This window comes from Culex pipiens, chromosome 1 (genome assembly GCF_016801865.2).
Source record: "Culex pipiens pallens isolate TS chromosome 1, TS_CPP_V2, whole genome shotgun sequence".
In the NCBI taxonomy this organism is placed as follows: domain Eukaryota; kingdom Metazoa; phylum Arthropoda; class Insecta; order Diptera; family Culicidae; genus Culex; species Culex pipiens.
The window spans coordinates 95,205,424-95,227,209 of NC_068937.1; the positions used below are offsets into that span (position 1 = coordinate 95,205,424).

The following is a 21,786-nucleotide window of genomic DNA, read 5'->3' on the forward strand; positions in this document are numbered from 1 at the left end:
TCTAAACAGTTTCCATCCTTGCCCTGATAAAAAGTCTAACTAACAGGATATCGTTGCCAAATAAAATTACTATTACTATTACTATTACTATTACCAAATCTGTTTCCTTCAATCGCGCGATCGTCACAGCAAAATGTCTCCTGCAACGCACAATACTTTTCGCGGACCGCGACATCTGTTTTGTTTACATCTCCAAACGCGCTCTCCGCTCTCTCCTCTCACGCTCCACCTCTCCCGAGCAAAAGGACATCACAGGCCGAGCGGCGCCGATCCTGCTGGTACGAGCGAGACACCTCCATAGGCGTCGCCCACCAACCAGAGAGAGACGCCGTCCGCCAAGATTCTGATCTACTCTGCCGCTACTCTTGTGCGAGTGTATTGGTAGAGGTGCTTCTTCAAACATAAATATTTAGCGCAGAGGAGCAGAAGTTCTTCGTGACGACGTGCCGCGCGCGCTGGTGAAAATCGCGTAAATTACGGTGAAAAAGTGATCTCCGCGAAGCGGAAGTGTGCACCAGGAACGGTCCGGACCCGGGAGCATCCCGTGGCAGCGGAAGTGGCGTGGGTTGGTGCGGTTTTGTGCCGTTACGGACGGGTTGAAAAGTGGATTGGGTAGGCAAGCGTTCAGGATATTGAACGCCCTGCCCTGGTTTTTCTCATGTAGAGTGTGTGCGTTTGTGTCCCTGTAGACAACGCGGCGCAGCAGGTCCGGGCGGTAGGGTTTGGACAAGGGGGAGGTGAAGCGAAGTTCTGCCTCTCCGAGCAATAGCTTGAACAGTGTGCGGACGCGAGTTGTCCTGGTTGTGTGTGCAGCAGTTCTTCGGAGATAGCGAAGGGTGAAAAAAGTATGGATCCGACTCGTACCGTCGAGTCAGGTCTTGGTTGGTAGAACATTCGGACGAAGAGGACGGTGGATTACGTGTTGTAGTTCAATCTGCTAAGTTTGGTGGAGTTGAAGAGTTATTCAACGATCGTCGCACAAAATGGATACCCAAGTGGCTGCCGCGGCGGCCGCAGCTGTCGCCGGGAAGGTCTGCCGACTGTGCTTTGCCGGAGGCGGCACCGACGACCTGCAGCTCAGCTCCGTCCAGGGCACCAAATCCCTGCTGAAGCGGATCTACGAGTGCACCAGCGTACAGGTAAGCGCACATCTTCCCTTACGACGCCATCCCAAATATCGATCCGACCTCATCGTCGGATGTGAAAATCCCCTCTTCATCTTGTTCCCCTTCTTTTCTCTCTTGCCCTGCCTGCCTGCCTGCACGTTCTTGAACGCACACACGCAGATCACCGCCGGCGGTGGCGAAGGGGGAATCGATCAGAACGCCCAGCTCTGCCAGCCCTGTGTGGACCGCATCGACGACTTTTACGCGTACCGGGCGCTCTGCCGAACCAACAACGAACACATCCGGCAGCTGGTGCAGGCCCAGCCCGACCAGGTCGTCACCATTAAGCAGGAGAAGCAGCTTGACCTGGACGACGACAGCGGCGGCGAAGAATCGTCAAGACATCATCCACTGACGGCAGCGAACGACGAGGTGAGTACGGCGCAGGTCCGTTTTCTATACGCGAGTTGGTGGTGCTGCTGCTGCTGGACTCTCGAGATGTGTTGATACAGCCAAAGAGTACAACACGTTCAAGCGCTGTGTCATCGATTAACTCTCGACCTGCTCGGTCGTCGAGTTCAACACACAGGCCGAGACTCTCGGCTCGCACGCCTCGTTGGCTTTATCGATCAGACCTGGGACTATCGCTTGACTCGTTGGACGGCGATATTCGCGGAAGATAACAAATCGCCCAACTTTTGCGTTACGCTTTCAACCTTTTTTTTATTTTTTTGGGAGGGTGGTTCCAGCGACCGAATGAACGAAACCAGGTGCAATCAAGAGTGAGGGGAGAGCGCGAGATTCTGCTGTAGCAGTAGTAGAGCACAAAGAACATCGCTGCTTGTGCATCTTCCTCATCCGTGAGTTTGGATCGCTGGGTTGATACGGGAGTACGTACGCGAGAGAGAGCGCGCGCGTGGAATGTGAAAATATGTCGAAATTCTACGCGGGTCCAGCGAGCAGCGAATGCAGTAGAAGCACAGTTTTGGTTGTGATGCAATTTGTATTCAAATATCGTAAAATGAACTCCGGCATCAGATCGAGACTTGTCGAGATATCGGGGAATGTAGGACAAGGTTATTTAATGAAGATTTAGGAGCTGTGTTTTCAAGAAGATAGAAGATTAGAAAGCAATTGATATTTTTTGTCTTCAAATTGCTTCAAATATTCAAAGTTTCAAATAAATTGCTTTTTAATCGATTAATTAAAATTATACAGTTATAAATAAGAACCTCCTTTGCGAAACTAGACAGCAGGTTTTAACTGCATTAAGCTTTGTCAGAAAAATAATCCTCATACAAAGTATTACATTATCGAAACAGAAACAATAAAACCTTCTTAAAGATAAGTCTTACCGTACAAATGCATATAAGAGCAATCTAGTAACACTACCAGGAGACACACATTCCTTGGAAAGCTCTAACATTGTTCTTAAAACGTATTTTTTCAATCTTTTTGAAATCTACTTTCAATCGAAAAAATAGCAAATTCATGTGGGAAGACTCGACTAATAAGGGCGACCAGCAGCCGCTGGTCGGCAGCGAAACTATGGGAAAGTAAAGTTTGTATCAGACATGACATATTTGCTGATATACCTAGCCTTTATTAGTTTTGATGGTGCTTCTAATGACCCATTTCAGAATGGCAGAGAACAAATCAAAAATCAAACCATCCACATTAACGACCCCCGGGTCTTTTGTGGTCTCTATTGCAAGTTTCTGCTCGAACCTAGGAGTCCGAAGGCTTGAATGGGGAGAGCACCCAAACCTCTTTCTACTCCTAGGAACCTTCCACCCCAGTGTTTGAACAGACGACCTTTGGATTGCGAGTCCAACCGCCGCCAGCGATTCCACCGGAGTAGGCTTGGTTTGGTGTGTTGTTTGTACTTATGGCATGGAGACGACTCCTACACCTGGAATGACTTAACGGCCTAACAACCAAGGCCGGGACCGACATTTTACTTCCTCATCCGATGGAAGGTTGGAGCAGATGGGAATCGAACCCAGAATCATCCGCTTACAAAGCGGACTGCGTAACCATTCGGCCACGCACTGCCACACATGGCAGAGAACCTGGCGGCCAAATTCCAAGGTCACATCAAGTCTACATATTCTCGAAAAAAATAAAATAAATAAAAGCAACTCACTCGTTCAGTCTCGTTTTTCTCCTGTCAAATGCGCACAGCAACTCAAGGAGGTATTAGACTATGGTAAACAAACAAACCCATCCCATTTTCTAAACTCGCTTACGGCAAAGTCACAAGCAAAGCCAAATCTAGCAAAACAATGCCAACTGAAGGAGCTATTATACTACGACAAATAAACAAACAAACTCGCACTTTTTTGTGTTTGACAGTTTGCCAAACCCGCAAACAAATGATTCGTGTGTCAAAATCAGCTGTGTCCTTTGTTATACCACGAGCACGTGGTTAACAGCTGGTTTTTACAGGCGATTGATCTACTCGATTTGCCTATGTATGTGTAAAAATAGTATAAACAAAATCAGCTGCTTGGAATTCAGCCAATCACAATCGATCAAAACCAAAACATTACTTTAAATACAAATACTAACACAGAATCATGGTGTGCGTGAGAGAAACCGTGGAGATCTCTATTGTAAAACGTTTAAATGTTCATGAAATATCAAGTTTGCTTTTACGAATAATATCACTCTGAGGTTCACAGGTTATCACAAGCTTTTAAAAGGCTCTTGGACTTTTTATTGAATAAATTTGTTTTGCAAAGAAAATTAAAGAACAATCGAAAATCAATCCAATCCAATATTATTAGGTTCCGTCCCAGTAGGATGACATACTTTATCAAGAAACAGGAGCTCCAAAAAAGGTCCCACCACAAAACGGGAATACGCGACGCAAGGCCCAACTTTTTGAACCTATCTAAAGACCGAAGTTTCCGAAACATATTTATTGAAGACATAGAAAACATCAATTTTACCTGTTTTTAAACCTTTGCATGGCAATATCTCAGCAACTCAGCAAGGGTCGTATCTAAAGATCAAAAAAGCAAAATATAGAGAATTTTCTCAGCTTTTCAATTTTTTTTTTTCAAAAATGGGCAAACATGGGCACTAATTTAAAAAAAAATATTAACTGCTTTTAAAAAAAAAATAACCTGAAAATGGCTATAACTTGAAAGCAGTGCACTTTATCAACATTTCACTAAAGTTCTTTATGATTGCAAATTCAATTTTTCATCGAAAAATGAGGTTGATTTTTTTTGCGACCAATATTTACATTTTTTGAAAAAATCAGTATTGATTCAAAAATTCATAACTCGGTCGAAGATTTTTTGCCCGTTCTGGAAATTTCTGAAAAGTTGGCCTAATAAACATATAAAAAATAAAAAAAAATAGTATTTTCTTGCAAATCAAGTTTTAGTGACAAAAAGTTAAATTAAAAATCACCAAATTTTTTTTACCGTGTATCATATTTTTCAGTGTAGTCCTTATCCATCCACCTTCAACTTTGCCGAAGACACCAAATCGATCAAAGAATACCTTCAAAAGATACAGATTTTTGAATTTTCATACATTATTTTTGTATGGACAGCTGCCAAATTTGTATGGAAAATTATATCTACAAACTAATGATGCAAAATGGCTTCTATGGGCATACCGAAAGCACCATAAAAGTTTCAGCCGGATTAAAAAATTCAAAAATTAAAATTAAATAAAAAGCTCGATTTCGTAGAGATTAAATTAAATTAAGAATATCACGTATTTTGGGAATTAAACTTGTATTGATCATAAGTCAAATTAAATAAAAATTGGATTTTTTCCGTGTACCCTTTTTTCCGAATCATAACCTACAACTTTGCCGAAGACACCATATCGATCATAAAACTCCGTCTCAAGAATGTCATACATTGACATACCCATTTTGTATGTCCAACTTCCAAAATTGTATGGTGACTTCACAGCAGTAATCCAGCTGCGTGTAAAATAAGCTGCGTGTAAAATAAACATGTAGCCCATCCGTATGGAAAACCTACTTGACCGAAATGTCAAGCTCATGTATGCGTTTATCCTTTCCATTCTTCATTGGTCTGATGATCGAGTGGGCTATTCAAAAATTCGACTAGTCGTTTCCTCCGCACTTTGCACACTTTAGTTGCGCGGTCTAAAAAAATTTAGGAATTGGGAAGACTGCATTCACTGTTGAAATTAGTTTAGCTTAATCCGTTCAGTGATTTAATCGTCTAAAAACTTGTTGTCATTTTATTAACTGTAGAAGTTTATGATTCCTGTCTTATAAAAAATAATAATAATAATTTTTCTCTGTTTTCCAGATCGCTGCCAAGAGCACTCCAAAAACCAAAGACGTCAAGAAACAGTCGCATTTCTTGCAATCTAATCAATTTCTACATACTGATGAGGTAAAACCAGACCTATTTGTTCCCCCTAATATTGACTCAGTTGTAACACCCATCTGACCATTTCTCGCAGATCACAATCAAGCGCGAAGCGCTCCCGGAAGACGCTGACGCTGACGTGTACTACACCAGCGAGGGCGAAACGCAGGCGGCCACATCGTCCAAACGTCCCAACTACCGCATCATCATCGCGGCCAACAACCGCGAGCGGCTCGTGTACGGTGGCTATCTGTACTGTCGGCACTTTACGCGGCGGGACGGTTCGACGCACTGGCGGTGCCGGCTGAACGGGTGCCAGGCCGCGGTCAATCTGATGCTGGACGAGTCGATCGTGTTGGCGAATAATAATGGGCATTGTCACGCGCAGAACGCGCCGGAGGAGTTGATGGCGGATATGTCGGCTGGGGGAGTGTTGGAGGGGGAGGAGGGGGATGATGGCGAGGATGGGATTGTGGACTCGGAGATGATGCAGGTCGAGGCGGATAGTTTGGTGTACGTGGCGAATAAGAAGCAGGGGGAGACGTTGATTCATGGTGGGTACCGGTACTGTAAGCGCTACCAGAAGATGGACGGGTCGACGTTCTGGAAGTGTAGGTCGAACGGCAATCGGTGCTCGGCTGGGGTTTATGTTTATCCGGAGGCGCGGGTCAAGTACCATGGACAGCACAACCATGACAAGGTGGTGGAGGGGTGTGAGGGCGACGAGTCGTCGTCCTTTGTGGTGGAGGGAGGTTACACGATCTGCGAGGACGTTGAAGATGAGGAGGAGGAGGATGGACAGGAGGAGAGCGAGCGGGACTACTCGGAGGACATTGCGGCGCTGTTGTCGTCGAGTCTGGAAGTGATGATGCCAGAGGAGAAGAAGCAGACGGGCAAGCAGCAGTACGGAGTTGAGGATTATGAGATAACTACGAATGTAAAGGGTCGCGAGTGTTTGATCTTCGAGGGTCATCAGTACAGCAAGGATCGGGAGCGGGTTGATGGGGCGGTTTATTGGCGCTGTCGGCGAAACTACGACAAGTGTCGAGCGTTGGCGATCGTGATGCCGGACGGGACGATCGAGAAGTGCGGCGATCATCTGCACGATACGGACAAGAGGCACCTGGAGCGTCAGGAGCAAGGCAGCGGAAGTCGGTTCTACCGGATCATTAAAAACCAAAGAGGAAACGATGCGTTCGTGTTCGAAGGTCATCGCTTCAGCAAGGAGTGGTCACGCGTTGACGGGTCGATCATCTGGCGCTGTTCGTACCGAAGTGGCGTCTGCCGGGTTAAGGTCGTCTTGAACGGCGACGGGTACGTGTACAAGATGGGAACCGATCACGAGCACGATCACGAGACGACGGAACCTCCAGTCACCGAAGAGGTCATCCCAGACGAGGACGTGGAGTTCGTTGAAGAATCTCCGATGCGTCGCAAGCTGATCCCCGCTGCGCCATCCGTCTCAAACGTCTCAGCGGAAGTCCAAGCAGCCGGAGGTTATCGAATCACCCGCAACCGAAAAGGCTACGAAGCGCTCATCCACGACGGCTATCGCTACTGCAAGATCCGCGTCCGCCAGGACGGCTCCGTCAAGTGGCTCTGCAAGATGAACAAGAAAACCTGCCGAGCGGCGGTCGAACTCTTCCCGGACGGATCCCTCGTAAAGAGCAGCGAGTACGAGCACAACCACGAACGCCCCCTCGATGAAGGTGAAGACGCTGATCAGGAGGACCTCGACGGACTCCCCCAAGAGGTCACCTACCCCATCGACCCGGAAATCTTCGGCAACAGCCAGTGGTACTACGTCAAAAACAGCAAAAACGGAATGAGCATGATTCACGCCGGCTATCGCTACACCAAAAAGTGCGACCGCGTCGACGGAACGTCCCTCTGGCGCTGCTCCGCGGCCCAACGCGGCTGCAAAGCCGGCGTCATTCTCTTCCCCAACGACACGCTCGCCATGGTCGAAAACGCCGAACATTCGCACAAACCGTACGAAAGCGTACGACGCGCCGCGGACGGTGGCGCCGCCGAATCCCTCGAAACCGCCCCACCCTCCCCGGACGTCATCGAGATCAACGAAGACGACAACGAGGACGACTCGGAGATGAACATGCACTCGCTGCTGCAGACGGTTCTGGGGGCGGACGACGACGCGTCCGGCTGGATGGCCGGCAACGAGTCCACCCCGGCAGCTGGCGAGAACAACGAGTCGGTGTGGTTCAACAGTGCGACGGACAGGCCGTACCCGCGACCGGACGGCCCAGCCACCTTCCGTATCATCAAGAATCGGCGCAACACGGACAGTTTGGTGCATCGCGGTTATCGGTACTGCAAGATACGCGATCGGGTTGATGGGTCGATTCTGTGGGCGTGTCAGATGAACAAGAAGACGTGCAAGGCGTCGGTTAATCTGACGACGGAGGGTCGGGTGGAGGTGCTGAACGGAGCGCACAACCACGTCAAGACGGACGTGGACGATATGGGCGGCGATGAGGACGGGGAGGTGCAGCAGGTGGACGCGTACTATGCGGAGAATGGGGCGGAAATTGGTGAGTAAGAGGGGGAAACAACAGGGTGGTCACTTAAATCGGAATTTCTATATATTTTTTAACTGCCCTGCTCGCTGTAGTACTTTGAAGTTGGTGAAAAAAATCATTTCATGCAAAAAGGTTTCTTTTAAATTGCTTATAACTTTTTAGGATTAAATTAGATCGCTTTGCATCCTCGATAAAATTGTAGAACGGTAAATTTTACATTAGTATCTCACTTTTGACAATATTTCCTCCTTCGAAAATGTTGCCTTTTTCCACAATTTTTTTTTAAATGTCCAGCGACAATAGCACAGATTCTTGTAACCCTAAGGAGGGCACAGAATCTTTTTATTGTTCAAACAATTTTCAAAATGCATTCTAGGAATTTTAATCTTTTCTTTCTATTTTTTATGCTTTTTTAGTCATAATCTTACCAAATTAGTCAACAAACAAAAGGTTAGATAATCACTTTGGGAAATTAACATGTTTGATAATATTTTTGTAATAATTTTACTAAAAGAGTGGCATTTCCGTATGAATACTTTCAAGATTGGTTAACTTCAACGTTTAATCAAATAATAAAAAAAATCTTTATCGTCAAACAAAGACACGTTTGCCCTAAAACAACTGTCAACAGCAAGTTTTGCTTTGTGATAACCTTTTCATCAATCTGAATTTATCAGGGCCTCGGCAACGTGCTGACAAACGCTACCAAACAACATTGGCAATATGGAGTCCTTTGTTTACCAACATGAAGCAGGTATTATACTATGACAAACAAATAAACAATCTCGCACTTTTTCGTGTTTGTCAGTTTGTCAATTTCGCAAACTTGTTTGCGGCAAACTTGCAATCAACTCAAAATGTATGCAGGGAGACGTTACTTCAAACAAATACAGGCAAACAAACAAAGCATTAAAAAAGAGCGACCGGCTTGAGAAGCTTTGCAGGAATAAAAAAAAAATGTTTTGCTTTACAATATCTCTGAAATTTCGCAAAAAGTACAAAAATCAACAAACAAAAAAATCACATTTGTCAACTAAAAACACGTCCAGCAACTTCCACTTGACCCGTGCGGGAAACCGATAATGGGGTAATTCAAGCGTTTCAGACTGTCAAAATTCCAAAACGTCACTGAGGGTGTGTTCTCATAACTCCTGAATTCACGTCGTTGAATTTACGTTACCGGTTCATCTGTAGACGTAAATATTTTTTCGCCAATTCACGCATGTTTTTCATGCAAAATCTTTGTAAACATGCTTGCTCACTTTAAAAAAGATATTTGAAGTTGTTTTTGTAAGGATTTTCCCGGAAAATCTTGAAAATTTCCACCTCAAACTTTCCAGGTGGAAGAACCGTTTCAGGGACTACGTCTTTCACTTGAATTGACGTCGTGACGTGAATGATTTAACGTCGGACGTAAATTGCATGCAAGTCTCCATTATGGAAGTCGCAAATATAGTTTGCCATAAAAAATCGAGTTAAACGACTTAAGCATAATTTTTCATATCAAATCATCTGCAAATGTAGATAAGTTGAAATCAACAAGTAGGTGATTTGCATATAAAAATCAATATAGCAGGGGTGTCCAACCTTTGGTTAAGCGATAGTTTTTTTTTAAATGAAAATACACAAACTAACATATGTTAGGACTGAATTCAGGAAATTTTAACAAATGTTTTAGTGCAATGCAAATCGGTATACCGTCAACTGGGGCGAATCGGGACTACAGTCTAAATAGGGACAACACGTTTTAGAGCACTTGAAAACTTTATATTTGAGAATGAATGAACACATTTTGTTGCTCTGGATCTGGTCTAACCGAAACCACTTAAAAAAGCAAAATATTAGGCTGCATCATTGCTAAAACTGTCCCAATTCGCCCCATGTGACCCGATTCGGGGTGGATTTTCTGTTAACAAAAGAGAATATTTTCACACAATTTTAAAATATAGATCATCGGTAAATGAAACATAGTAATTTTGAAAAATAAATGCATAACTTTTACCGTCCTTGGAGCAAATTTTTAAAGCTGTTTCGGCTACCTTTTTGGTAAAAAATTTTCGCCTTTGTATTAAAAATTGATGAAATATAATAAATATATGCCTTTTAAATTTCAAAAAGCTTAACACGATCGTCTCAGAACTCATAACTACCAAAGTGTTAAAAATGAAAATATATTTATCAATTATTTAACTTAGCTCTGTGCAATTGTGCAATCAAATACATACTGACTTTACTCTGAACCTATGCATCATCTTAAAAACACATTCATTTATACAAAAAAAAATGTAAATCAACTGAAAAAGGAGCTCGGATAACAAAAATGCCTTTTAGAAAAAAAAAAAACTCGTTGACGGGGAAATTAATGTTGGCCCCGGTCTAACCTAGAGTTCCTTGATACTAACTAGCTTCAGTTTGGCATAAAACACCTAAACGCAAATTGAGCAGTCGCAATAATACCCTAAACACCCGAATCAGTAAAATTGTTAATTTTTATATTTGGCTTTAAAAATATAAGTCATTTTCAAAATTTATTCCAGAGTTTCGTCGTTTTCTAAAGTTAAGCCTTTACAAAAAATGTGCGGTCACTGCCATCTGGCGGGGTTTTCCAGTATAAAAAACGTTAGCGGTTTACTTTTTCCGAAGACACAAACCAATCGGTTCGACGTTAATTCAAAGACGTCTTTTGCGAATTTACGTCAATTCTGGAGTTATGAGAACACACCCTGATATTCTTTGGCTTTTGTTCGTGTTTGAGGTTCGGGCTGGGCTCTGGAATTTATCAAGGTCCCTAAATTTGCTGCTTTAATTTTTTGTTATAAAAATATAAATGTTGCTACAAAAGGCAAGTTTTATAAAATTCGATCAACAATACTTTTGCGCAGGCTCAACTGGAGAGGAAGCATGAAGTTAGGGGTCCCCAGAATCACCTAAAATTAATCTCTTTTATCAACAAGGTAAATTTAAGAGATTGATATTAAAAGAAGAAGAAAGCTAAGAAGGTTTTCCATATTCATTCAGATCTAGAGTTTTTTTTAATAGGTCCTATAACCATATGAAAGACAAAAGCTTATAGTACCTTCTCAAAAAAAAAAAAAAAAAGGCAAATATAAAAAAAATAATTGTGAATAGTAAATTTAAGATAGTAAATATGACCAAGTTTGAGTCTTTGATTTACAATAAATTTTGCCTTAAAACTCAATAAATATTTTAAGGTTTGTAAAAAAAAAACACTTCAAATTATTTGGCAATCTTCTTAGTTAATTTATTTCTGGCAGCTTTAACCTTCTTGGTCATTCGCTGCCGTATGTTTGACCTTGAGTTACACCCTTGTTCAAATGATATAAGCAGATTTATAAAGTTTTTTTTTTATATTTTATTTCGATAGCAAGCAACATCTTTTTATTGGAATCCCAAATTGTATTTGAGTTGCCATCCTTAAGCTTCGAACAAAATCTAATGACTTTCTCTTTTTCAGAACCCGTCGTCGAAGAACCTGCCCCCGCACCAGCACCTGCTCCCCCAGAACTCCGAACCCCAGCGCCCAAACACCCGGACTACTACTACAGCGTGAACAAGAGCAACCGCGAGTGTCTGATCCATCGGGGCTATCGGTTCTGCAAGCGGCTCGAACGTTCCGATGGCACCACCTCGTGGCGCTGCTCGATGGGCGGCAACACCTGTATGGCCGTCGTGACGATCCTGGCGGATGGGACACCCCAGGAGAACGACTTCAAGCATAACCATCAGCCGCTGGCGGAGTTGCCAGTGGAGGTGGAGAAGATGGTGGTGGTGAGGGCGCCTACGCCGCCGCCGCCGCCTGTGCCACTTCCGGTGGAAGAAAAGAAACCTACGCCGCACAAACGACAGGGAGATACGCTCGAGTGGAACGGGTTTCACTACCGGAAGATTAAGGAGTTGCCGGATGGGAGCGTGATTTGGATCTGTCAGATCGATAGCTGCCGGGTGGCGGTCAAGATGTTGCCGCACGGTCAGCTGAAGATGTTGAGCGAGTCGGAGCATAATCATACGGCGTCTGGGCCGTTGGTTGGAAGTGCGGGTTCGAGTTCAACGGTGGTCAAACCTTCGACGGCGGTTGGTGAGGGTGGACGGAATCGGAGTTATCGATTGTTCAAGAACCAGCGGGGTCAGATGACTCTGTTGTACGACGGCTATCGGTACTCGATTCGTAATCGCAACCAGGACGGAAGTTCTTCGTGGAAGTGTCGCGCCAACAGCAGCTGCCGGGTCATAATCTTCCTGATGCCGGACGATCGCATCGTCGTGGGAAACAACAACGCTGAGCACAACCACGAACCCAACTGGGAGTCTACAAGGAAGTTGGAGGCGGTAGCGCCGACGCGGGTTAACCCGCTGTATGACTACTTGAACATCATCCCCGGGGGAAGTGCTCAGCAGGTCGTCAAGCATCCAGCGAAACGACCTGCTTCCGCGGTTCCCGCGCGATCAACGCCCACTTCGGACGCGAACAACTTTGGTCGGAACGTAATCGAGCACAAGGGCTTCTACTACCGGCTGGTGGTTCGGAAGAAGAACGGTCGCGAGTACTGGCGGTGCGTGCACTTTAAGAATAGAGCTTGCCGGGCTGCGCTGTTCTGCCGGGATACCGGCACGATCGTGATCTCAAGCAACGGGAAGGAACACAGTCACGGAGGAGGGGCGGCGGCGAAGCCAGTTCCTTCGGCTACGCCGATACGGCAGCCTGTGGAACCGGTTCAACCGCGCGTTGTCGTCCAGCCGTCACCTCCGGATGAAGTTCAGATTACCGAAGCCGACGAGGAGCGATACATCGACCACGGAGAGTACGTGATCGCGAAGAATCGCAAGGACCAGAACACGCTCATCTTCAAGGATCGACGGTACTACCTGTCGTACAACCGAAGTGACGGCTCGGCCGTCTGGCGCTGCGCCCATCGCAAGCGGTACAAGTGCTACGCCTACGTGAGACTTCGTCCCGATGGACGCCTGCTGAGCACCGGCGAGCAAGATCACTCCCACTCGTCAACCAAAGAGGAACCGACGGCCGTTGGAGGAAGCTCGCAACAACCTCACCAACTCCCAACGCAACAAGAACCCCTCGAAACCCGCAACTACCGGATCGTGAAGAACCGCGTCGGAAACGACATCCTCATCCACGACAGCCACCGATTCCGGCTCAACTACCAAAGAAACGACGGAACGACCCACTGGCGGTGCATCTGGGCCCGCAGCAATCACTGTTCGGCCGGAGTGTACCTGTTCCCAAACGGCCTCCTAAAAAATGCCGCCAACGAGGCCACCATCATCCACAACCATCCGCCGCCGAGTGCGGTGAAGAAGGCTGCGGCGGCGGCTGCTGCCAAGGTCAGTAACGCAGCACCGGTGCCACAACCGGAACCAAAGGACGACGTAGTCGTCGTAGTCACCAGTAGTGATACGACTCCGGTGAACCATCCCGCGCACCGGACGATCCCGGAGACGGAGGGCATAACTGATTATCGGTTCGTGGAGGAGGGCAACAACAAGATTCTAGTCTGCCGCGGGTATCGATACTGGTAAGCATCTGATTTTGAATATTTTTCGTTATTTAAGGGGTTACATAGATGTACATACATTGGTGTGAGCATACATTTAATTTTATTTAAAATCTGTTTTCAGGGCATTAAAATAAACATTTTTATCTATTATCAAAACAAATTAGAAGACATTTGGTTGTACCATTGTCGAGATATAGCTATTTGAAGTTAGCAGTTTCAAAAAACGGGTGCCACGATATCTCAACACTGCCTTGACCAAATAGGCTCAAAATTTTGGTGAAGACTCGTTAAACCGGTCCGGTGTGCATGACGAAGACCGATTTTCAAAAAACTTATTTTAAAAAAAGATAAAAATATTTTTGTGTTTTTCATACAAAAAATCGTCAGTTTTTGAATTTTGTATTTTTTAAAAAAGCAAAATTTCAAAATCGGGCTTCGTCATGCACACGGGATATGTCTCCAGAGTCTTCACCCCGAATTTCAGCCAATTTGGTCCATCCCATCTCGAGATATCGTGGCACCCGTAAATCAACTCGGTGTTTCGAGAAAAACGCTCAAAAAGTTTGACAGTCCGCTTTGCGCACGGCAAAATGTTGAGCTTAAAATCGTCTCTAACTCAGTTTAATCATGTAATATCTTCATGAAACTTTCTGGAGTGATTGAAAATCATCTTTTTAGTGGATTCAATCAATTTTCTGTAATATGAAATTTTGTGTTTTTCTACATGTATGTAACCCCTTAAGCAATTTTCAATCTAATATGTTTGGTATGCTCTGTTGCTTTTGTTAAAATTGCTCGTAGTAGGCCGAGGTGCGAGGTAAAAGTTAAATGTTTTTGACAAAACTGCTTGGATAAAAACATTCCAGAGTTTTTTTTATTAGGTCCTATAAACATATGAAAGACAATAGGTTATAGGTCCTTTAAAAAAAAACTCTAGACATGTTCTTTTCATTCAAAAAAACGGAGAAACGGGCTAAACGACATGCGACATCCAGTGTTGAGTAGCAGAACAGAGCGAAGGATGTCGATTGAAATTTTTGCCCTTTGAGGTTATGTATGCGAAATCTGTTTTGTTGAATTCCAGCGTTCAAAACAACTTTTGAGCAAAAATTCGAGCTGATACTTTGTTTACTTTTGATGCTCTATCATTTAAAACAATATTTTTTTTTCAAATTTTTTTTTTTCAAAATCTTTTTTATTGCGTTAACCCCTTCCCGCATAGAGCGAAATCGAGATTTTTTACGGTTTTCCTTGCTATTTTCTACAGAATAGACCAAATTGGATGGAATTTGAATTGGAGGCAGTAAACATCTTAAATAAATCTGTGCAGGAATAATGAGATCATTACATTCATTAGTTTGCGAGAAATTTCAATTTGAATTGAAAAAATAGTGGTGCTCTGGTGCAACCATTGGCGTTAGAGGGTTAATTTATAGAGGGCAAAAAGTTTACACTCGTACCACTTGAATTTTTTCTCAAAAGTTGTTCCAAGAGCTGTAAATTCAATTTTAAGTTTGCATTCCTATATAACCGAACAGCGCAATTTTGAATCGTCATTCTTCGATGCTTTGCGCCATCTGTCGGAATTATGGAGCTTTTAATCGCGAATTGACTCTACGACTCGAGTTTTTGGAAGCACATTTAAGGAAAATGCCGTAACTCAGGCTGCCTCCACGGTTGTGGTGCAAATCAAATTTGCTCCCGTCTCATCAATACCAAGATCAAATTTGTCACCATAAAAAAACTCCGTTTTTCCCACCGCAAATTTGTTACCGAAACAAGCCCACCTCTGGGGACAACTGGGCTAGTTTTTAACTGGGCGCTCGATATCTGGGCCGTAGCCCAGTTTAAAAGCAGACAAACGTCAAAAAAACCAAAACAACCCGAAATGACCGAGGGGTTAGCGGATGCAAAAATTATGTTCAATAAATAAAGAAAATCTTTTGTTTAATTTCGAGTCACAATTTAAAGAAATACTAAAAGAAAGCATTGTAAATACATTTTAGCAGCTTTTATTTTTATATTTCATCAATCAAAAATAATGCATCGGCGATCCCCTTTTAATTTTTCGTTCAGACCAGTTAGCGTGCAGCATTCGGTGACTGCATGTAGTTTTTTGAAATGCTTTTGATTTTTTTTAATCTTTTAAATTTTTTTATCTGTTTGATTTTTTTAAATTCAAATTGTGTAATGCTTTTAATTTTTCGTTTGATTTTTTTTTTATGGCCGTCGCAAATATTTTTTGAAGTTTATGTCCTTCGACTATGGCAAAAACCGAGGGGGAGGGGAAATTACAAGCCATGGTATTTAAATGAAAAAGTGTTTTAAAATGCATTTTCACCTACCTAGTTGTTTTGCAATCATTATAGTTTTCAAAATATATAAGTGTTGACAATTTTTTTGCCGTACTGTACAACGGAATTTCACAAAAATTCTAATTATTTTTGATCGATCCCAGACATTTCAAACACAGGAAAATCCTTTTCAAATTGTTTCCAGTTGATTTGTCATCTATTTGTATCAAAATTTAAAAAAAATTGAAAAATAAAATATTTGCAACAACCATGTTTTATTTTTATGTTTGTTTCAAGTTTATTAATGTTTTAATTATTTTTTACTTCATTAGGCCGATACAAATATTTAGAAAAAAAAACTTGGCCCTCGATTCTATATTCCAGAATGAAAAAAATAAAATAAAATAAAATAAAAAATCTTTGCAACAGCCTTATTTTAAAAAAAAATATTTCGTATAACTTAATTTTTTTCTTTGTTTTTTTTAATTTAATATTTTTTTAAAAGTATTTGTAGAGTTTTTTTTTTGAATAGGTCCTACAAACATTAGGGTGGGTACGTTCATCAAAAAGTACTCCGATCAAGTTTTAGTATGGTTCCCCTTGTAGGGCATTACCATAGGGGCTCTCATGCCAAATATCAGCACATTTGGTTGGTCTAGAGAACACTTTTCCTGAAGAGAGCTTATGTATTCGTTGTACCTAGAGCTGGCGCATCGGCAAAGTATCCGATGTTTCCGAAATCAACGGGTTTCCCTAAAAAAGCATCAATTTTTTCCGTGTTCAAAGCTTAGCAAAGACTAAATTTTATCAGGATTGCCAGAAATGATCATATTCTAGTTCAAAGAAGGTTTGAAAATAAATATTCCAGCAGTTTCTCATACACGTGGTAGTTGCCTGACATATGGCGTCGCGGTGTTCATCAAGCTTTCATGGCATGCTAAGGAAAATTTGATGCTTTTTGAGGGAAACCCGTTGATTTCGGAGACATCGGATTGTTTGAAAGAAAATAGCTTATAGGTCCTTAAAAAAAACTCTGGATCTGATTTTTTTTATTTAATAAGTGTATTTTCTTTTCTTGAAGTTTTATTTTGTCTTTTTTAATTTTTTTGTTAATTTTTTTTAAATTTGTATGTTTTATTTTGATTATTTTTAAAGTTTTGTTTTTTTATTTTGAAATCTTTAAAATAAAAAAAATCAAGCATTCAACCCACTCGTCACTTTTTCGTTTGACACTTCTTTAGTTTGTACCCCGTTGGTTTGGCAAAGTCAAACTAAACTATGACGAACAGTCACATTTTACACGGGTCTCACACTTACTATCAAACCAAACTTGTAAAGAGGGCGTTAAACTAAAAAGTCACCCCGTACGTTTTACAGCAGTTGGTGTCAAACTATCTGGTTTTAAATAAATTAGTTTAATTTTGTTTGGGCCATTTTTTTTAATCGTTTGACAATTTTAAATTTTTGACTTTTTTAAAATTTTGTTGCATTTTTATGTTTTTTGTAATTTTTTCTATTATTATTTTTCTTTTTTTTTTTTTATTGTTTTATTTGTGTATATTTTTACATTTTTTATTATTTTTTCGTGCATGATTCAAATTTTACGTGTATCGTGTAATACACGCAAAATTGCCAATATATGCTGAAAAAATCCAAAAAATAAAGAGTTTCTTTTCCCCACAAAAATCGTTTGTACACGCTTCATTAAAACATTGTTTTGGGAGTCCACGTGGTTTATGGAAGGCCCCTTAACTAATTTACCGTTCAATTTTTTTTTATTTTATCATATGGGGCAATTTTTGAGCCGCAGAGAAGTATAGACATAATTTATATTTACAGATATATATTAAAAAAAACAGATTTAGAAATAAATAAATAAATTGTACCCTATTTTTCCAAATATCAATCAAATCAAATTTTTAAATATTAATTGAATAAAATTTGCAGTCGAAAAGTAATTGTCTATTTTTCGGATGAAAGCATTGTTGGCATTCTCGCGAGAAACATTTCTCTCTCTCTCTCTCGAGTTCTCGCCGCGAGTCCCGAGCTGCAGATTGTCCGTGCTCTCCTTCGCTCGCGAGCGGGACAGCTCTCGAGCGAGAATTGCGTGCGAGCGAGAAGCAAGACAAGTTGGCAACAAAAAAACGACACAGCGATTCGCGATCAAAAGCTCAAAAATTCCGACAGATGGCGCAAAGCATCGAAGAATGACGATTCAAATTTTCGCTGTTCGGTTACATAGGAATGCAAACTTAAAATTGAATTTACAGCTCATAGAACAACTTTTGAGAAAAAATTCAAGTAGTACGATTGTTAACTCTTTGCCCTCTATAAATTAACGCAATAAAAAAAAATTGAAAAAAAAATAATTTTGAAAAAATAATATTGTTTAAAATGATAGAGCATCAAAAGTTAACAAAGTATCAGCTCGAATTTTTGCTCAAAAGTTGTTCTCAACGCTGGAATTTAACAAAACAGAATTCGCATACATAACCTCAAAGGGCGGAAATTTCAATCGACATTCTTCGCTCTGTTCTGCTACTCAACACTAGGTGTCGCATGTCGTTTGGCTCTTGAACGGCAATTGAAGTTACATCTCTTTACCATCGCGTCGTTCGCATTCATAAGCCTTAGGGAGCGTTCTTTTATTACGTAACGCAGTATGGGGGGAGGGGGGGTCGGAGGCCGTGTTACGCTCCATACAAATTTTTTAAAATTTGTATGGAAATTTTGTTACGAGGGGGGGGGAGGGGGTCTAAAAGTCCGATTTTTCGCGTTACGTAATAAAAGAACGCTCCCTTATCATAAAGTTGCTAGCTTGGACCGAATTGATAAATAGCACTTAGCGACCACGAGCGCTCTCGGCGAGAAGGAGAGCGCGATCGGAAAGGCGACCGCGAGCGAGGAGAGGAAAGCATTACAAGTTCTCTTCCTCGCTCGCGCGAGAGCAAAGCTTTCCTTCTTCTCGCTCGAATTTCATCACTGCTCATTTTAGAATAAGATTATCCCACTGAACATTATCATATCTGTTGCATTAAAATGCATTGCAACGTCACAAACGGTAAAGCGGCCAGGCCTACTGCATGAAGTTAGCCGCAGAGATGATTCGTTGGAGTGGATTGAGTTTGAGCACGAATGTTCAAACAATAACGCCATTGACCATGTTTTTTCATAGTTTAACATCTTCTTTCATCATTCACCACCAAATATAGGTACACGTGGATCCGCAAGGACGGCAGCATCTACTACCGCTGCACCGAGGTCAAGAAGCGCCAGTGCCCGTTCGGCATCCTGCTGCTCGCGAACGGGCGCGTGATCCGCTCGAACGACACCTGCCACAACCACGACGCCGAAGGTCCGAAGGTCGAGGTCGAGGTGGAGGAGGAGTTTTTGGGCTTTCCGGCGGAAACGTCGGCGCCGGTGACTCTGGAGGTTGTGCCGGCGGCAAAGCCGGCGGAGGAGGAGGAAGTTCTGGTGCAGTATCCGCCGCTGGTGATTCCCGAGGGTGGGGATGCTGACTTTAAGGTGGTGAAGACTAGTCGGGGTGAGTCGTTGATTTATAAGGGTTATCGGTACTGGGCGAAGAATCGATTGACCAATGGGACGGTTTCGTTGTGCTGTACGCGGAAGAAGATGAAGAGGTGTCCGGCTATGCTGCGGTTGTTGACGGATGGACGGGTGATGGATCCGGTTGGGATGGGGCATACGCATGCGCCGAGCGTTGAAGGAAGTGGGGGTGGGGTTATGGCGTCGATGTTGCCGGAGTTGCCGCCGGCGATTACGGTGACGCCGATTGTAAGGCCGCCTTCGGCGGCGCCGGTTAGGGTTGCGCAATTGCCGCCGCTGTCATTCAACGAAGAGTCGGATGACGAGTGCGAAGAGGGTGATGAGGCGATCAATGGGAGTAAGCGGTACTCATTCATGAAGAGTAGTGCTCAGCGGAACTTTGTCGTGTTCCAGGGCTTCGTGTACGACTTTGAGCACAAGCAACACGACGGGTGTGTGTTTTATCGGTGCAAGACGAGCGAGACATGTCCGGCGTCGTTGATGTTACTGACGAACGGGCGAGTTATGGCCATGGACGATGCGCTGCACCAGCACGAGAAGCCGGATCTTGGCGGCATGCGGCCGGTGGGTCGTGGCTCGAAGGAGTTCAAGATCGTGCAGAACAAGAATGGTAGCAATATCTTGGTGCATCGTGGCCATCGGTACACGACTCCGCGGGCCAAGACGGACGGCGCGGGTATTTGGTACTGCCACACGTACATCCCGAACGTCAACCGGCGGTGTTACGTACCGATCGAGCTGCTTCCGAATGGTCGTGTGGCCCCCGTTGGCGACAAACAGCACGATCACAAACCTCCGTACAAGGCGAAGCCGGACAACGCGGACAGTGACTCCGCGATCGACGGTATCGGAGTTCCGGAGCAACCGCAAAAGGTCGGCAATCGAATGCTGCTACTCGCGGGTCATCGTTACAACCTGGCTCATCGACGCGAAGACGGTGCCGTCCTGTGGAAGTGCGCCCGCAAGGGCTGCAACGCGTCCATGTACCGACTCACGGACGGCACGATCGTCAAAGGTCCCGAGCACAACCACGAAAAGATGGAGTCGATCAGCGTCAAAAGCAGTTCCGCCAGCGCCAAGCGAAAGCACTCAGAGCTCGATCGCAGCGCACGCCAAAGCGACCCAACCCGCGCCAACCCGTACATCGGCCAGTCGATCATCAACGAAGGCTTTCGCTACATCTACTACCTGACGCGCCGAGACGGCACCGAACACTGGCGCTGCTGCCGGCGAATCCCGCTCAAATGCCGCGGAGCACTGCTCAAACAACCCGACGGAACCCTGGTCAAATCAAACGACGAAGGTCACAACCACCCGCCTGACCACACCGATCAACCCGACTATATCCCCGTCCCGAGCGTCCCAACCGAACTCCACCCCACCACCGCAGAACCGATCGACCTAGATGACGATCCAGAGACCCCAGTAGAAGCACCCCACATCGAGGCGGACGAAGGTTCGTACGACTACGAGCTGATCGACGTCAAAGGCAAGAAGCGTGGCCTGTACCTCATCCACAAGGGCGCCATGTTCGTCGGAGGGCACACAAGACGCGATCGGGCCCGCTATTACCGGTGTCGGACGGTGGGCTGCAAGACCGCAATGCTGTTGATGCGCAACGGACTGCTGGTGCGATCGAACGAGCACGCGCACGACTGCCAGAACGCGGTCAAGGTTGGCGAGTCGGAAGAGCAGCCGGAGAGTAAGAAGGTGCGCGTTAAAGATGAGGAGGAATCTTCGCTGGATGTTGTCGTGCAACTTCCCGACGAGGAGCCGGTTACGAATGGGAGTGGTGAGTTAGCTTGCGTCACGATTCCTAATTAGTTGATTAAAACGCATCTTTCCCCGTAGAATCTCTAGATCCTGACGACGTAGTCGTCGAGGTCAAGGAGGAGGACTCGGTCGAGGCAGTCTAATCACACACAAGCAACGTGTACCAACATCACGATGGTAGTCAACACACAAAAATTCGATAGCTTCGTAAGTATTTATATATCTGTATTTAAAACAACAAAAAATGTGTATGTACCGCCGTGCGTACACTCCTTAACTTAATTCGTGGCCGTGGCTGTCGCAGTGCAGCGCAGCACAGCGCAGCAGTTGATGTATTTTATCTGTGTTCTAAGAAAAAAAGAAAAGCAGCAATATAGTGCGCTTGCGTGCGCTTCTTAACATTGACGAAAAATAAAGCAAAAAAAGTCCTGTCAAATTTTAAAATTTTGATCTTATATGAGAACTTAAAAGAAAGCCTATTTGCACTTAAACAAAGTATCTACAAATATTAAAAGCTAATTATTGTTACCTTCCTCACTGAGGAAAAACTTCAATATCACTCCCAAAATGAACTTCTGAAATAACCCTTTTAAACTTACGTT

The 21,786-nt window shown here is 43.9% G+C and overlaps 1 protein-coding gene across 1 annotated transcript; it reads left to right on the forward strand.

Moving 5' to 3' along the window:
* Positions 1 to 395: 395 nt before the first annotated feature.
* On the forward strand, positions 396 to 21,620 carry LOC120424048 (uncharacterized). Its single transcript, XM_039588069.1, has 7 exons — positions 396 to 1,139; positions 1,287 to 1,538; positions 5,414 to 5,500; positions 5,571 to 8,028; positions 11,492 to 13,568; positions 19,057 to 21,203; positions 21,263 to 21,620. Exons 1-7 carry the CDS (start codon positions 984 to 986, stop codon positions 21,325 to 21,327), a joined length of 7,242 nt encoding a protein of 2,413 aa, XP_039444003.1. The 5' UTR covers positions 396 to 983; the 3' UTR covers positions 21,328 to 21,620.
* Positions 21,621 to 21,786: the final 166 nt, after the last annotated feature.

Excerpts from the sequence above, each read along its gene's own strand:
- LOC120424048 (XM_039588069.1), top strand. The coding sequence starts at position 984 with ATGGATACCCAAGTGGCTGCCGCGGCGGCCGCAGCTGTCGCCGGGAAG. Across the intron at positions 1,539-5,413 it reads TGACGGCAGCGAACGACGAG|ATCGCTGCCAAGAGCACTCC; the intron begins GTGAGTACGGCG and ends TCTGTTTTCCAG. Across the intron at positions 13,569-19,056 it reads TGCCGCGGGTATCGATACTG|GTACACGTGGATCCGCAAGG; the intron begins GTAAGCATCTGA and ends CACCAAATATAG.